The 15,474-nt window shown below is 53.0% G+C and overlaps 6 protein-coding genes across 6 annotated transcripts; 2 read left to right on the top strand and 4 right to left on the bottom strand.

Moving 5' to 3' along the window:
• Positions 1 to 803: 803 nt before the first annotated feature.
• On the bottom strand, positions 804 to 2,988 carry EI97DRAFT_422026 (uncharacterized protein). Its single transcript, XM_033797073.1, has 3 exons — positions 2,693 to 2,988; positions 1,192 to 2,631; positions 804 to 1,131 (listed from the first exon to the last, which is right to left on the bottom strand). The coding sequence occupies exons 1-3, from the start codon at positions 2,868 to 2,870 to the stop codon at positions 1,007 to 1,009; spliced, it is 1,743 nt and encodes a 580-aa protein (XP_033652310.1). The 5' UTR covers positions 2,871 to 2,988; the 3' UTR covers positions 804 to 1,006.
• Positions 2,989 to 3,124: 136 nt separating this feature from the next.
• Positions 3,125 to 4,853, top strand: EI97DRAFT_434996 (uncharacterized protein). The gene is made up of 2 exons (XM_033798765.1): positions 3,125 to 3,925; positions 3,976 to 4,853. The coding sequence occupies exons 1-2, from the start codon at positions 3,284 to 3,286 to the stop codon at positions 4,621 to 4,623; spliced, it is 1,290 nt and encodes a 429-aa protein (XP_033652309.1). The 5' UTR covers positions 3,125 to 3,283; the 3' UTR covers positions 4,624 to 4,853.
• Positions 4,854 to 5,432: 579 nt separating this feature from the next.
• On the bottom strand, positions 5,433 to 8,037 carry EI97DRAFT_99695 (uncharacterized protein). The gene is made up of 6 exons (XM_033803270.1): positions 7,538 to 8,037; positions 7,311 to 7,489; positions 7,153 to 7,262; positions 6,960 to 7,085; positions 6,813 to 6,902; positions 5,433 to 6,668 (listed from the first exon to the last, which is right to left on the bottom strand). The coding sequence occupies exons 1-6, from the start codon at positions 7,857 to 7,859 to the stop codon at positions 5,885 to 5,887; spliced, it is 1,611 nt and encodes a 536-aa protein (XP_033652308.1). The 5' UTR covers positions 7,860 to 8,037; the 3' UTR covers positions 5,433 to 5,884.
• Positions 8,038 to 10,179: 2,142 nt separating this feature from the next.
• EI97DRAFT_502584 (uncharacterized protein) lies at positions 10,180 to 12,839 on the top strand (the record flags this gene model as incomplete). Its single annotated transcript, XM_033802754.1, has 2 exons — positions 10,180 to 10,303; positions 10,423 to 12,839. 2 exons carry the CDS (start codon positions 10,180 to 10,182, stop codon positions 12,504 to 12,506), a joined length of 2,208 nt encoding a protein of 735 aa, XP_033652307.1. The 3' UTR covers positions 12,507 to 12,839.
• Positions 12,840 to 13,396: 557 nt separating this feature from the next.
• EI97DRAFT_434994 (uncharacterized protein) lies at positions 13,397 to 14,044 on the bottom strand. Its single transcript, XM_033798764.1, has 2 exons — positions 13,730 to 14,044; positions 13,397 to 13,673 (listed from the first exon to the last, which is right to left on the bottom strand). The coding sequence occupies exons 1-2, from the start codon at positions 13,776 to 13,778 to the stop codon at positions 13,522 to 13,524; spliced, it is 201 nt and encodes a 66-aa protein (XP_033652306.1). The 5' UTR covers positions 13,779 to 14,044; the 3' UTR covers positions 13,397 to 13,521.
• Positions 14,045 to 14,422: 378 nt separating this feature from the next.
• On the bottom strand, positions 14,423 to 15,321 carry EI97DRAFT_381047 (NAD(P)-binding protein; the record flags this gene model as incomplete). Its single annotated transcript, XM_033795786.1, has 2 exons — positions 14,423 to 14,464; positions 14,521 to 15,321. The coding sequence occupies 2 exons, from the start codon at positions 15,319 to 15,321 to the stop codon at positions 14,423 to 14,425; spliced, it is 843 nt and encodes a 280-aa protein (XP_033652305.1).
• Between the last annotated feature and the right edge of the window lie 153 nt (positions 15,322 to 15,474).

Raw genomic sequence — 15,474 nt, 5'->3', positions numbered from 1 at the left:
TTGGAGACCATGGAGTGGGAGGTAGTGTTAGCTTTGAAGACTCTGGTGGAGGTAGTCTTTTTTGTAGGTGGCTTGGTGCTTGCATTTTCTGGAGAAGACTCAGGGTGGCTCCTTTTCTGAGAGGGTTGGAATTGGAATTGGCTGAGTCCATCCTGTTCATCTGATATTTCAATATCTGCATCCTCTTCTTCCTCATTACCTGAATTGGCCAAGAATATCTCTTTCTGTATATCTCTTGCAAGAGGTGCATGTATATCTGAAGTCTTGACAGCACTTGGCTGAGCACTTGTCTTTTTATTTCCTGAAACAGCAGGTATTCTGTGTATTGCAGATATGTGGTAGTTAGATCTCTGGTATGGCTGGTGTAGCTGGTGTGGCTGATAGATACTGACTGATGTTTGGTGTTCTGGCCTGTGCTCTTTTCCAAGAAAAAAGCGAAAATTCTTTTGAGGAGTGAAAAGGGATAGCTACCCCCTTCAGGAGGCTATATCTCCTGCTGCAGGTGCTGCAGCACACTGCAGGTTGAGAAAAGAAGTCTCCTTGATAGATTGAACAAGTGGAACAAGTTTGGAGATGGAATTCCAAGCAGAAAATTTGTTGTGATATTGGTGTTTTTTTATTAGATAAAAGTATTATATAAGCAAATAAGCAAACTATATAGAAAAGAGTATTTGCTATAAGATAATAGAGTTAGTTAATAATTTATAAGGGCAAGTTTTTATAGATAGGTTCTAGAGAGCTAGTGCTTAATACGTTAGTATCTACATAGGTATGCTTTGCTAGCTTAGCACTTTTTAAGTTTTGCTAACATATTAGGCAGCGACTAAGGGCTGCACGTTAATATAGAGAATACTAGCTAGACTAGATAGACAGCTGGCATCCTTATATTTACGTAGGTCGACCGTCGTTCTAGGGTTACCATTCTTCCTCACCACCGCTGGTATTCCGAAGTCTCCCGCAATGGATGCGTTGCAGAACACGCGATGCGCTTCTAACGAACGCTACGTCAAAGCAGGATGCCCGCATCCTCGTCATCTCCATCGTGAGAGGCCTCGAGTGACATGCCTTCGTCATCCTCACCTTCGTCGCTGCCGATGTCGAATCGCATTATCTTCTCATTCTTCGCCTCAGCTGAAACGTAGTCAGTATGTTGTACTTGAGCGCGGACTACACGGGATGGGAGCAACATACTTCCCCATTCGACTACTTGGCCATCCTGGACTTCGCAGTCCTTCAGCACCGTCTTCTCTTCACCTTTAGCTGCACCGCCTTCTATTTTGCATCGACGGCCGAGAATGCAGTCTGTGAGTTGAGCATTTGGTCCAACCTCCACGCCATCCATCAACAAGCAACGCAGCAGGCGGGCGCCCTCACCCACCTTACAATTGGGGCCAATGACGGATTCTTTGATGTTGCATTTCTCCTCAACTATAACGTTCTCTGCGAGCAATGAGTTTTCGGCTTCGACGCGACACCGTTTTGGGATTGCATTTTTGTGAGCAATCTTCGCCTGATGCGCGAACGGCGATGCGTTGTCTTTGCCTACTTCTTCTATTGACGGGAGTCTTGCCAACCTCAAGGACACCTTCAGCAACAACTGGGAAGTGTCGACTCTCCGGATAAGCGGAACAGCGGGATCCGAAGGCTGTACGTAGGCCAGCATGGGGGGAATCGTCGGCGTCTTTTTGAGCGAGAGAGATTTGAGGCCCCTGGCAATCCCTGCGTTTTGGACACGTGAGGCTAGATCTGCTGAGGCAGTTTCGCTTTCTTCCGGTAACATTGCCCATGTGCTGCTGAGTTTTGAAACGTCAATCTCCTCATTGCTGAGCAACTGTGAAGCTTCTAAATCGCCGTCTGATTGACTTGGCGGCTCAAATATCTCGCGTAGACCGAGCTTCTCGCCCAGGCCATCCTGCCATCCTGCTTTTGCCCACCACCCCAAAACGTCCTCTGCGATACTTTCAAAGGCCTCATTCCGTTTTATCATTTCCATGACCCAATAAGGGAATAGGTAAACATGTGCGTCGCGGTAAGTGGTTAACATTCGGACACGGGGATGCCTGCGAACAAGCGAGTGGCGGACGGGGAAAGCCTTCTTCTCCTCAGTGATATCGTTCAGGGTGTCTGTAGGCGCTGTGTACACCAGATTGGACAGGTGACGGCGAAGGGAGTCGGACGGAGGTGGTACAACCGGGCTAGGGAGCGGCGCCGTGGCAATGAAGTCCGTCTCTTGGCCTCTGATACTGTCCTCGCCTTTAGTCTGATACCACACGCCTAGCCCCCCTCGCCTTCCGATCTTCTCTCCTCCGACGCCCATTGGCAGGGGCTCCCCATTCTTTCCGAGCCCGCTAGTAGCGGCACCCAAGCCGGCCTCTTCCACCATCCACGCGTCTAGTAGCGATGTACCGTCCAGTTCACAAACCAGGTCGCAAGGAAGAACAATGAAGTCGCCTTTCACAGCACACTGTACCTCGGGCAGCCGAAACAGATCGCCAGTGCCTGAAGCATGAGTAAGGCCTTCGGGTGCAAGGATAGCGGATCGTGGCGCGGGTAGTGATGTCAAATGTGGGTTTTGAGACATTGCAGCTTCGATGGCCTCGAGAGACTCCGGCGGAGTCACAATGGTGATGTCTGCTCAAGCGGACAAGACATCAGTCGTGGTTTCGCCAGCACATGCAGGGGGAACACTTGCCAGTAAGACCCATACGATAGCACCAATCGAGCGGATACCAGACCATTGGGCGGTTTGCAATAGGTAGCAGCGCCTTGGGAATATCTCGCGGATTTGAGGTAAATGTGGTGAAGGATGCGCCAGGCCCGCAGAGGATGAGGGCCTGGAAGCCGGGTTGGGGCAGCGTTGCGTGCGGCATTTGCACTGGAGAAGAGGAGCGTCCGGACGAGCCGGTAGAAGGTGTCTGTAACTGGTGTCCCGGTTGCTGTGTGTATACCGTGGTAAATCAGTTAGTTGTGTGTGAATGCTCAGTATATGTGACGTGCAGTTGCACCCCGCCAACAGTTTCCGCGCCGGGAGTCATTGAAGATCATTAAGCACGGACCTCGGCAGCCTCGGCAAGGGAACCATTGCCCAAAACAAACGCCCGGGGGTTCAAACAACATCTCATCCCGACTGTCCAGCTGAGGGACAGCTCCCCAGCCACACAGCAACCTCCCACCATCTCCTCCTCTCCGCGAATTCCAGGCGCATCCTCCTTCCCTCCCCAGATCACACCGAGCGGAACCGAATTACGGCCAGGACCCACCCGCAGAACATGAATTGAACGCCATGTCCTTTTCCTACGACCGCTACGACCGCTACAACCGCTACGATCGCCGCCAGGCCGCCCAGCGCCGCACCACCCTGGGCTACTGGGTGCCCCTCATCCTCACCGTCACTGTTGCAACCGCGGGGCTTGCCGCGTGGGTGTGGAGCGAGCGTCGCGACGATGAAGACGACTCGTCGGACGACGCAGACCTGAGCTATGGCGAGGAGCGCGACCCCAGGAATCCGGCCGCGTCGCAGGGCACCACGCGAGAGGACGACAGTCTTGTGTCGCGTGTGCAGGGCGTCATTCGGCGGACCCCCAGTCCCCAGCAGCTCTTTGACAGCGTGAGCAAGAAGACGGCTGCCGGTGTGGCCGCCGCGGGGGCTGCTGCGGGCGCAATGTTGGCCTCCATCCGAGAGGAGGACCGGGATGACTTTGGCGATCACAGTAGGTGGTCCGAGGAGGCTGCCCTGCGGCGTAATGTCCAAGCCCAGTCGTCTCAGAGCACCACTGCCGTTGAGACTCAGGCCAAGTCATTTGCTGCCTCCGTACGGGGCGGACCCCAGAGTGCTCAGAGGCGGAAGACGGTAGCTATCGTCGTGTCGGCCGAATCCCTGCTTGACAACCCACATAATGAAGGCTCCTATCGTTCTGAGAACGCGGTACTTATTACGGCCAATTGTTTGCGTGGACCCTGTCTGACCATCTCTAGACCATCCTTTCCCTACTCCCCGACACCGATTTCTCTCGGACCAAACTCTTCGTGCTCATTTACTCTCCTTCCCTGCGAGGACGGCCTGAATCGCAGGCCGGGCCGGCTTCTCTCGCGTCATCCTATTCAGCCATCTCCACTCCGGTTCACACGCCTGGAGACGAGCTCAAGTCGATTAACCCACACCCTGACGATGGCGCGTACACCCCTTCGCTGTCGGCACGCAGTTCAGACAACGTCTTGTGGAACACACTACATGCACAGGCTTTGCGCTTAGTCGAAAACCCTGCCATGGTTATGCCCTTCGCCACCCCGACTGGGTACGTGCACATGCTTCGGCACATTGGACCGGACCTCGTCTACGTGGTAGACGCTCTAAGCGGCGCAAACGGATCCAACATCGAAGACATCAGGCGTTGGGTAGGACAGACCGTGGTGGTCGTTGATAGCGATGGGACTGGGCTTGGTGCTCTGGTGGATACGGATGATGAAGGGCCAGCATCTAAATCCGTGACGGAGCACAGTCATCTACATGGCGAGAAGTGGTGGGAGAACGCAGACATGGTGGGCCTGGGCAAGGGGGTCGAGATTGTCGATGCATCGCGACTGATGGAAGACTTCGAGAGAAGGGCCGGCGGGCGCGAGTAGAGGAGTAATGGGAGATGTGTCTTTTCTTGATAATCAGTAGTTATCAGCCTGTTGCTGTCTTGGATTTGCTTCGCATGACCCTGAATATTCCAGCTTCTCTCTGTTATTGATTGTTACATGTCTTCCTACGCATGTACTGCCCTGGTGGAGCACTCGAGTTATTGTTTGAAGTCACGCGTCACTGCATCAAGAGGCCTCGAGCAATCTCTTAGCTCGTCAACCACTTTCAGATGATTCCTCTATGCACCGTATTTCCGGTTGCTATCGCACGTTGATATGCCAAGTCGGTATTCGACACGTTTCTTGGTGTGTCATGATATCTCCCGGCTTCATGCGGAGATGCATGCCATCATCCTAGGTCATGCTTGTCAAGTGATTGATGACAGCGGTGGTCTTCCTAATGATACAGTACATAGCGGTTAGTGCTCACCGCAAGACGGTATGGTTCAACACACGTAGGCTCCATGGAATCCATTGATGACTAGGTGGTGACGCACATGTATAGGTAGAGGCCTCCAGCGCGCCTGATTAGGTTCTATGTGTATAGTTATGTATCGAGTAATGTCGCATGCTTATCGGGCGAATAGGACGCCATAAGCTTCAAACAAAGGTTAAGATTTGGACGAGGTGTACTTTAAGACGAGCATCTACCGGGTGACCGGATTCACGTAGAGCCAGGGTGACTGTGGCTGGCAGTGAGATGGCCTTCCGACTAAGGTGATGCTAAGGGCTGGTGGGTGCCTGACATCTGAACTTAGCCCAATGTAGCCATACCTAGATGTGTCTGGCATGAGGGCTAAAATGCCGGCAGGTGGAATATTTATATTAGCTAAGTGAGGACCAGATGTACATGTAGGATGGTTCTACTTTGCAATTGCTTGTTGAGCTCGTAAAGAACGATCTAAGGCCCCCGAAGCAGATTGATATGTTCATATGCTGATTCTTACGACCGGTGTTACCATTTTGCGACACTCCCCGCCCTTATCGTGAGGGTAAAACTAGTAGAGGCGAATGAGTCGCCAGTGACTTTGGTACATGTAGCGTAGCGGTAGAAACAATGGGCTAGGGCGGTGAGAGAGGTTATCGTTCAGGCCGTACTCGTGAAGGTATGGGCCATTATGGATGCAAATTTCTACTTTCCTTGTAACCCAAGTCCGAACGGAGCCAGACAGCCACTCGCAGTGGACAAATGAGTTTGAAGGTACATGGTTTATAAGCATCCTACTCAGCCGAGACTTCCTTGCTCACTATCCTGCCCATCTCAGGGCGACGGACTTGGGTTGTTTTTGGAAAGCTTCGCCTCAACATACCTTGGCCACGTATTCGTGAAAACAAGATACTTGATGCTTTCGAAAGCTGGGTCAAACACTTCTTCCGTGAATTGACTGGGCACGATGTTTCGTATACTCGATGCGCTACTGGAATTTCCTGTTGACTCTAAGCTCGCCGGACGCTCAAGGATGTTTTCCCATGGGCAGACCACATTCTCCTTGACAGGCGGTGATAGTGGGGTTGTTCCAGAACCCTGAGGCATGTACGGATCGTACTCTATACCCTCGAAAGTCTTCTGAAGAGTCCGGAAGATCTTGTAGTCGATGTTGATGGGGGTCTCGGCGGTGCATGGGTTGACGAGGGTGAAGAAGATGAGCGAGGCTTCTGCATACATCTGGCGCCTCTGCGCCGTTGTGACAACCTGCAGACTCCCCCACTTCTTCTTGAAGTTGCGCACCTCCCGAAGGAAGATGGCGTTTTCGGCGGTGAATTCGCGTGACGCCGCCCACGAAATCAGAGGCTCGATGCTGTGCTCGATGCTGAATTCGAGGGCATGCATAGAAGCTTTCGGCTTCAACTCCTTGTTGACGACAACGTGGGGAATTCTTTTGCAGAAGGATGGGGTAGCAGAAGAGATGGAATCAGTTGTGAGCAAATCGGACGTGCATGTAGTGGAAGAAGAGATGGACGCGCGTCGAGATTGCGAGCGGAGTGTGTCGAATAAGGGAATCAATATCAGAACTTGCTGACACATGAGAAGGCATAACAAGAACCTGTAACAGCCTAGTCAGCAGGTGGCTTTGATGAATGGCCAAAAGGGATGCTGGGTGGCACAGGACGGTGCACCTCTTGCGGCAGGGCTTCGATAAGACATAACGTCATAACGATCATAAGTTGGTGAAAAATTTGGGACTCACCATCCAGCTGGCGGGAAGTATTGGTTTGTTGCAAGCACGGCGGGAATCTTTGAATACGTGAACGCCATCCACAACGGCGTCCCAGGTAATCTGTGTAAGGTGTGTTAGCCAAAGGCCGCAGAAGACTGTCTATCAAGAACCACACACCCGGCCAAAATAGCGAGCCGGGTTTGCCAGGCCCAGGAGTGCACGTCGTCAACTTTGCGGATCTTCCAGAGAATCCAAGGCCCCACAGCTGCTGTCCAGACGAATTGCATGAGGATGGAAGGTATCCTGAAGCACTTGTCAGTAGTCGTTCATCACAGCAACGATGCATGCCCTCTGGACTCATCCAACGTACCATTCGGGGCCCCGACGACATTGTACCCTATCCACAAAGCTAGGTCCAAAAAGCCCATACGATGGGTGGAAACGTCGCGACCAAAAAAAGAGAATGATGACCGGGACGAACTGACGTGTTCAGCAGCAACACTTTTCCCCGATGAGGGTTGTACATACCGAAACGATGAGGCCAACCACGGTGCCCAGGTAGACCTTGGAAGTTGCATCGAGGCCAATCCAAGCCTCTATAATCCCACGAGGCGTGAGCGTAAGTCTCTTCTTCCGAGCTGCCTCCAGAAAGTCCCTTTTCAGCCGTCGCTGACTTTCATAAGCTTTGAGGACCCTGGCATTGCATGCTGAGTTTGTTCAGTAGGGGGTGTCTATGGCCTCATATAAACCCTTACCTTGAAAGAGGGCCATGCCGCAAGGTAGAAAGACGGACATGATCCAATACTCCGCCGCACAGGGAAATAAGCCGTTCCACGGATAGACGAGAAGAACCAGAATGAGATAGACGTGGAGCATGGATACGGTGGCGACGACAACTCGTATGTTACGGATCTTAATGACGAATGCGGACCTGTGGTGGTAAAAGAGAAACAACTCCCCTGAGACTATGAACGTGTATACAATGGCCAGGACGATATAGGTTATGCCGATGCCATCCAGGTTCGGCGAACCGCCATCGAGGACGCGTTTGAGCAATTTGGGAGCCATGTTGAGCATTTTGCGCGATTCACGAATTGAATGAAACTGAGGAGGGGTGGAGAGGTGGAGCCATTCACGGCTGGCGGGTGCAGTCGCGGAGCAGGACGGAAGGATGGAACTGCCTGCTACTTGGAGAGTGGGTACACAGGCGATAGCAGTGGAGGGTGCCAAAGTCGCGCGAAATGGATGGAGGAGCTGCCGATGGGGAGGTTGGGGTGTGAAGAGAACTAGCAGAGCGCGACACACATAGATACATAGGAGCAAGGGAGAGCAACGACTGTCCGGGTCCTGCCCAGCTGCCGACGAGGACAGGTCAAAAGTAGTGGCGCTCAATCGGGTGCTGGCAACCTGCGTACGACGAGCTACTGAATGAGATGGTGCTGGAGGAGCAGGCGCTTGGGGGAGAGGGTGATACAAAACACGCCACGGGTGTACACAGTGCTACGTTCAGTCGACCTTGCTATGCATGTGGGAGAAAAGGGATACCTTGTGGTAGTAATGCCAAAAGCTCCAGGCACCCCCCGATCGGATCGCGGGGGCAGCCCATAGCAAAAGCGGTCGGGGGATGTCGAAGGTACGTTTGTGGGAGCGCTGGGTGAATGGTGCAGCACATGGTAACTCACTACCACAATACCCTTAGGCTAGTGCGCGGTCCTGGTGCTGGACGGTGCATCTCGGACGGGACAGGGAGTGTTTCGACAGGGGGAACATACACGGTTCCGCGACCACGTTGATGGTGCTTTCCTTGACGAGCATTGGACGTCCAAGGATGTCTTCGTCTCAGATCCCTTAAAACGGGAACAAGGGATGATGAACATGTTCGGCGCAGCTCCGAAGGTCTCGGTTTTAGCTGCTGAAATGTGGCGTCTCTGGCCACGAGAACCACGGGTCTCCGTACGCCACCATCCATCTAGAGTGTAAGGATGTAGAAGCAGGGGCACGGTTGGTGAAGCCTCGAGTTGCACAAGCGGAGCCGTTGATACTCTGTGCCAAGCATCCAGCTGAATGCCTCAAGGTGAGCTTCCAGATCCGCATTTTCATGGCAGCAGTAACGCAAGGAGATAATAAGATGGGCCTCGCATTCGGGAGCAAAACCGGCTCAGATTCATATAAAGATTAGGGTGGATCCGATATGCTAAGACTTGGTGAAACCTCAACCCAACATCTTTTCCGACATCTCAAGGATATGGTGAGAAGACGAGCCACACTGCCATGGTATTGCCTTGAGTGCTCCCCGAATGGGACACCTCTGTTCCCATATCATGGCATGAGAGAAGGAAGTCTTAAACATCGAAGAATGGCGGTTGGGGAAGTTTGTCCTCTCTTTCCGCAAGCGTCAAAGGCGGCATTGAGCGAAGCAGTCCAAAGTCGAGAGGCTCCCCCGAAAAGCCAAACCCAACAGTGTTGGTGATGATCAACAGCGCCGGATGGCGATTCGAAATCCGTTATCATGTCCCTCAATCCTTCTGTTCCTTTTTTCCCTTGTCCTCTTTCTCTTCATCCGTCTCCTCACCCCTCCTTCTCGTACGCGGAAAATTGTAGTCGTCGTCTAAGCCATCTCGGGCAGCCAAAAGACCTTTCGACCAGCCTTTGAATGGCTTCCTGAGTGCGCCAAAAAAGGAGGCATGAGAGGATGACTGCTTGTGAGGTGTGTGTTTGGAAGTTGACGGAGAGGATTTCGTTGCTGAATTGGCTGAATCGTTGGAGGTCGACATGGCAAAGCACGGTTGAAGAGATGGCAACTTGGCAAATAAGTTAGAAATAAGTTAGAAGGTATGTTGGTATGATTGTCGGGCTGCAGTTGTTGGCCGCCGTCAAAAGCCAAGTTTCGCGGGGGGAACAGCAGCAGTTTAAATCATCCGCAAGCGCTTAAAGTCTTGACCCATCAGAGCTCCGAGCCCGTCACACCGTGCTTATGATAGAGACTATGACGTAGAAACGCTGTGATAATATTGGCTGCTGCGAGCGGAGATATCTCGGCGACTCTGTGTCGGCTGACTGGTAGATTGGTGTCAAAATGGCCCTGCCCCGACAATCGCGTGATGTGAGGTTGTGAAACGGGGGAAAAGATGATAGAAAACCGCACGCCGACGATGGTGTAGGTACCTCGGCAGAGAGAAGAATGTTGAGGAAAACAGCAACTTGATGAAATAACACGCCTGACCCATCGTCTTGGTCAGACCAAGGTCATTTCCGCGATGAGCCACAATCCAGGGCACAATCCCAGGGGAAGGGATGCTGGGTACACCTGGTTCATAAAGCCAAATATGAAAGGGCTATCACTGCTAACGATACTGCCAACACACCAGTTACCGAGAGGGCTGGCATTCGATTCGTAATGGCATCGGTGTGGTGGTTGGCTCCGTGTTTCCTGGCCGACAACAAGGGGCGCGAGGAGCGGCAGAGACCTCTTTGCAGTGACAGCCGTGTCGTGCGGGAGTCCACCGGTGCGGTGAATGGAAGTATAATCACTCTCTCTGCATGCTGCTTGTTTGGGTGAATACTTACTTGTATGGGAAGTCCTCAACATTACTAATCAATTCCTATTTATGTAGTCCGCCGCTAACCACTCTCGGTTTAGGGACCTTCCCCTCGTTCAAGTCGCCGATGCTTCTTTGCACGACCTCCGAGTCTCCGTGTCCTCCGTGTCCTCCATGTCATCCATGGGCTCCCCCGTCCAGCGTGTCTTGCAAGTTGAGGCTGCTTTGGCTGCCCGTATTGTTTGCCGTCGCTGCTTCACAGCGTCTTCTGGGCTCCATCAAATCCGATAACGGCTCCCAGCGGTTCCCTTACCCTTGTCAGGACTGGGGAAACTTCATCATAACGGCCAACCCCCAACAGCCACCTACCATCTCGTACCGACTCATTACCACTACCTGTGCAACAGAAATGGCGCTCTCTGCCATGCCTCCAACATCCTCTTTCACCATGCCTGCCCGCTTTGCCATTGAGCTCGAAAAGCTTGACCCCGAGGTCCCCTTCCGCGCCTCGCAAGCCCACGCCCACCACACATGGGCCCGAACCTTCCATTCTCGGCCTGAGCTCTACCTGCGCCCGCAATCGCTGGCTGAGATACAGAAGATTGTCACAATGGCACGGCGGATGCGGCGTCGCGTTGTTCTGGTCGGTTCAGCGCACTCACCCTCTGATCTGACATGTACGTCGGCGTGGATGGTGAACTTGGACGACTACAACCGCGTGCTGAAGGTGGACAAAGAGCGCAAGACCGTGACAGTGGAAGCTGGAATACGCATGCATCGTCTGAATCTTGCCGCAAGGGAGCATGGTTTGACGATGCCCTCGCTCGGCTCCATTGACGACCAGTCATTGGCTGGCGCAATCGCGACAGCGACACACGGGAGCTCCTTATGTCATGGACTCCTATCTGAAAATGTGCTTAGCCTTCGTATCGTTCTGGCCAATGGACAAACCGTCAAATGCTCCCCAACGCAATCCTCAGACTTGTTTCGTGCGGCCTTAGTATCTCTCGGCGCTCTTGGGATTATTGTAGAAATCGAGTTCCAGATGAGGGAGGCCTCCAACCTGGAATGGGTGCAGACCATCTTGCCGATCGAAGACGTACTCTCCAAGTGGGATCATGATCTATGGACTTCCCACGAGTTTGTGCGCGTGTGGTGGCTACCGTACATGCGGCGTGCTATTGTCTGGCGAGCTAACAGGACGACCTCCCCTCCTCGACCGCCCAAATCCAACTGGTACGGCAGTAACGTCGGCTACCACACGTATCACATCCTTCTCTGGATTTGTCAATATGTGCCGCGTTTCTTACCGTGGGTCGAGTGGTTCGTTTTCGGAATGCAGTACGGCTTCAAGACGGGCGCTGCCACATCTGCTGTAGAAGAGCAGCGGACTGGCCTGCTTATGAACTGCCTCTACTCACAATTCGTCAACGAGTGGAGCATCCCGCTCTCACAAGGTCCCCAAGCACTAACCCGGTTGACCAGATGGATCCACGGTGATGAGCATGGCTCCGGAATACCTTTCAGCCCAAAGGGGGTATTTGTACACTCGCCCATCGAAGTACGTGTGACTCATGCCACGAGGACCATGCGCCCATATCTTGACACTTCGGTTCCTGGCTCGCCCAGTCTGTACCTGAACGCCACCTTGTATCGCCCATACGGCCAAGATCCTCCTGCGCGGCAGCGATATTATGAAGCCTTCGAGCACCTGATGAAGGAGTACAATGGTCGACCCCATTGGGCGAAGAATTTCCAGTCAGTGGACCACGCCTACTTATCATCCGTCTATGGATCCGACTTGGATGATTATCTCCGCGTCCGCAACGAAGTTGACCCCGAAGGCATGTTTCTAGGTGCTTGGCACCGGCGCACGATCCTACCACCTAGAGCCGAAATGCCCGTGTTTCCTCTTGAGGAGAAGGAAATTGTGAGAAGGGAGCGCAGCAGCGGCGGCACAGACTGGGTGGGAGAACAAGCAAGGTGGTGGGACGGTGGTGCGGATGTCTTTATGAAGACGAACACGGCCAGGAGTGAGAGTGAGGAGAGCTTTGACCTGATGGCTGGCGCGGAGGCGGAAGCCAGCGTGCTTCTGGGAAGTCTTCGTGATGATACAGACAGCGAAGACGTTGAAAGGCGGCTTCACGAGACTAGTGCCGGACGTAGTAACTTCGAAAAGATGTAAACTGGCTCGGGGAGCTGATGATATCCTTGATATATGGTTGATGGGGCCACATCTTTCCATGATACTCGTGGCGTGGGATTATCACAACACTCATGATTTGTACAGGGTTAGCTGCCGTGATTCAGCAAGCGTTCACTAGTAAGTTGGGTAAAGGACCGAGATGCATTCGAAATGCAGAAACCGTTTCATCTAATCTTCCCAGCTGCATAATATCCGTTATTCATGCACGCATCAATCCATTGTACATGTAGATCCCCCGCATTCCACCAGCTCCCCAGCGCCTGCACATACCCGGCACTCTTACACCCTCAAACGACGTCTTCCACGTTTTCCTCCTGCACAAAGGAGTATTCATAGTATAAAGACATAGCAGTTTGATTAATATAGCATCGACATCCCTGCCCTATAGAGGACGATTTATGAGGAAGTGCAGCTGGAGGCTTAGGGTAACGGTGGGGCAGTAGATGAATATTGCGACGCGAGTTAGATGAATGTCCATGTCCGCTGACGGAGTTGGGAGCTCAAGTTCCAACGCTGGCGGGACCGCGGATACGGAATACGGGATGCACGTGGAGAGGCAGTGTACGCATACCCCCCCACAGTAGTCACTTCGACAAGGCACTAGTCTCAAGCCATCTGTAGTGCGAGAGTGAACTCCCAACGTGGGAGGTTGTCAAGTACAAAGCAGGTTCGACGCTAACAGGTAGGGACCGTCGATGCAATGAGAATTCGCTATGCACATTTGAATCATGCAACTAGTCGAGGTCGACTCCAGCGCTCGAGACGCAGAGAGATGGAGAGTATATACAAGGACTGGAAGCATGGCCAAGGACGCAGCTCGATGATAGCAGTCGTCTCCAGGGAGGGGAAAAAAAAAAAAGGAAAAATTCCCCAGGAAGAAACAAAACCGCTGGGTCAAGGCCAGAACTCTAAAAGCGATGCGTCGGTCTAGGGTGACCAAGAGGATATGCAAAATTTGCCTACACCGGTAGGCTGTGATGTGGGAGTCGATCCATTACATTTTGTGTTGTTGCTCAAGCAGGTGTGCTCCTTGTGCAGACATGGCGGCATCTCTGCGAGCCTTCTGTTGTTGCCATCTTCTCTTGGCGTTGTCGATGGCGTTGCCTTCGTTGCGTGCAACGACGGCAGTGTATGTGAAGGACAGAGCTGATCAAATGGGTCAGTCCTAGTGTCACGTAGCAGAGCCCGAGAGGGGACAATACCCATGAAGGCGGCAAGAGCCGGCCAAAACGACTTGGCAGCGGCGGGCATTTTGGAGTCGCTGAGTGGAAGGTGTGGTCTGTGATGTAATTGTAGTGCAGACTCCAGTTGTGGTGAGGTGTGGAGTGATGCTGCGCGATGGAAGGGCAGCATCAACAACAGGAGGGGCTGGCTTTATTTATAGGTTTAGCGACAGGTCACGGAGTAGCATTCTACTGTATAAGGCTGCCGTACTTGTATAGTCTTAGCAACGGGAAGGGCGCCCCGGGCCTGGAAACAAGGCTACCAGATCATCGTCTGTGTAGCGTGATCTCGCGGGTTTGACGCTCCCAGCGTTGTAATGGTACTGCCATGGGCCTAGTGGAGTGTGGTGGAGTGATGGAATGACTCTCTCCTAGTAGGCTGCGTGCAGTGGAGTGACGGGTTTGGTGAGCGTCGTATGATTCATCTAAATACTTCCAGGTTGAAGTAGATCTCGCTCAGAGGGAATTCGGCTTAGCGTCTTGGCGACCAACCGCATGAGAGAACATCCACTACCTGTGGACCGTACCCCATCTTTGCAGCCACACCTTCAGTGGAAACATTGTGATCTGATCATCTACTCCGTGTTGCAATATGTATCGCTACCGAACGATACCAGGGCCATTCAACCGGGAGTTTCCGCACCTCAGCATTTCCATCCCACATCCTCTCGCTCACTTCTGCCGCAAAGCGCCTCCGTCAATGGTGATGTCTTGCTGTCATCCAGGTCAGCCTCTGCATCCTGCTCTGCGGTTGCGATACCTATCCTTACCCCCGTTACGAAGCCCGCGTTGATGAGCCACTTTACTGCATCGGCAATATCCTTCGGCCTCCCTGCTCTGTTGGTGGGATGGTCGCTGACATCCTTCTCGCTGACTTGGGCTTCAAACGTCTCCCCTTTGTCATCGCCCTCTTTGCACTCATGCGCGACCTTGATCCTGCCCGGCGCGATCAAGTTTACTCGGATCCCCATGGGTGCCAGGCTGATGGACATGGAATGCGTCAAGCCCACCTGCCCGGCTTTGCTTGATGCGTATCCTTCTTGGTTGGGATCCGACTGGTACGCTCGGAAGCTGCCGATGTTGATGATGCACGGCCCGGCGCCTTTCATCTTCTGCGCTCCCGTCTCGTTATCCGTGCCCGTCACTTTCATGTAGGGTATGCACGCCTGGCTCATAACAAACGGCGCCGTCAAGTTTGTCTCCATGTAGGCCTGCCACTGATCCAACGTATCCGGATCCTCCATGGTCATGTCGTTGCTCCATTTCGGGCTTGCAATCCCTCCGTTGTTGATCAAGACATCGATGCGGTTGTCGAAGAATTTTGCGGCCGATTTCACTTTGGAACGAATCTCATTGACATCTCGCAAGTTGCAGAGCGATGATTCAAGTTTACCGTCTTTGTGATACCGCTCCAAGTGCACAGTGGTGGTGTGCTGCAGCTCTTCCTCGTCGATATCGAAAATGTACACCCGGTTGCCTTCTTCAAGCAGGTACCGGGCCAATGCTCGGCCAATGCCACGAGCGCCGCCGGATATCAAGATGTTCCGCGAAATGGCTTCGTCTGGGGACATCGCTGCTGAAAAGAAATCCAGTCTCTGGCAATATCTCTGCGGGGATGCCGTGCGTCGGTCTTCCAGCCCGCTGCGAGTTCTCCTTTTACGCCTCTATAGCTACCAATGATCCCTGGTGTCCCAGAACGTGGCCGTGACGTCACTTCCTTGTCG

The sequence above is a fragment of the Westerdykella ornata genome (assembly GCF_010094085.1).
Source record: "Westerdykella ornata strain CBS 379.55 unplaced genomic scaffold EI97scaffold_18, whole genome shotgun sequence".
Classification (NCBI taxonomy): domain Eukaryota; kingdom Fungi; phylum Ascomycota; class Dothideomycetes; order Pleosporales; family Sporormiaceae; genus Westerdykella; species Westerdykella ornata.
The sequence above is the reverse complement of the archived record's forward strand: the minus strand, read 5'-3'. Positions and strand labels throughout refer to the sequence as shown.

Excerpts from the sequence above, each read along its gene's own strand:
- EI97DRAFT_434994 (XM_033798764.1), bottom strand. The coding sequence starts at position 13,778 with ATGCCCGCCGCTGCCAAGTCGTTTTGGCCGGCTCTTGCCGCCTTCATG. Across the intron at positions 13,674-13,729 it reads GGCTCTTGCCGCCTTCATGG|CTCTGTCCTTCACATACACT; the intron begins GTATTGTCCCCT and ends CCATTTGATCAG.
- EI97DRAFT_422026 (XM_033797073.1), bottom strand. The coding sequence starts at position 2,870 with ATGCCGCACGCAACGCTGCCCCAACCCGGCTTCCAGGCCCTCATCCTC. Across the intron at positions 2,632-2,692 it reads CTATCGTATGGGTCTTACTG|ACATCACCATTGTGACTCCG; the intron begins GCAAGTGTTCCC and ends CCGCTTGAGCAG. Across the intron at positions 1,132-1,191 it reads CCAAGTAGTCGAATGGGGAA|CTGAGGCGAAGAATGAGAAG; the intron begins GTATGTTGCTCC and ends ACTACGTTTCAG.
- EI97DRAFT_99695 (XM_033803270.1), bottom strand. The coding sequence starts at position 7,859 with ATGCTCAACATGGCTCCCAAATTGCTCAAACGCGTCCTCGATGGCGGT. Across the intron at positions 7,263-7,310 it reads TGGTTGGCCTCATCGTTTCG|TTCGTCCCGGTCATCATTCT; the intron begins GTATGTACAACC and ends TGAACACGTCAG. Across the intron at positions 7,086-7,152 it reads TGTCGTCGGGGCCCCGAATG|GATACCTTCCATCCTCATGC; the intron begins GTACGTTGGATG and ends CAAGTGCTTCAG.
- EI97DRAFT_434996 (XM_033798765.1), top strand. The coding sequence starts at position 3,284 with ATGTCCTTTTCCTACGACCGCTACGACCGCTACAACCGCTACGATCGC. Across the intron at positions 3,926-3,975 it reads CCTATCGTTCTGAGAACGCG|ACCATCCTTTCCCTACTCCC; the intron begins GTACTTATTACG and ends GACCATCTCTAG.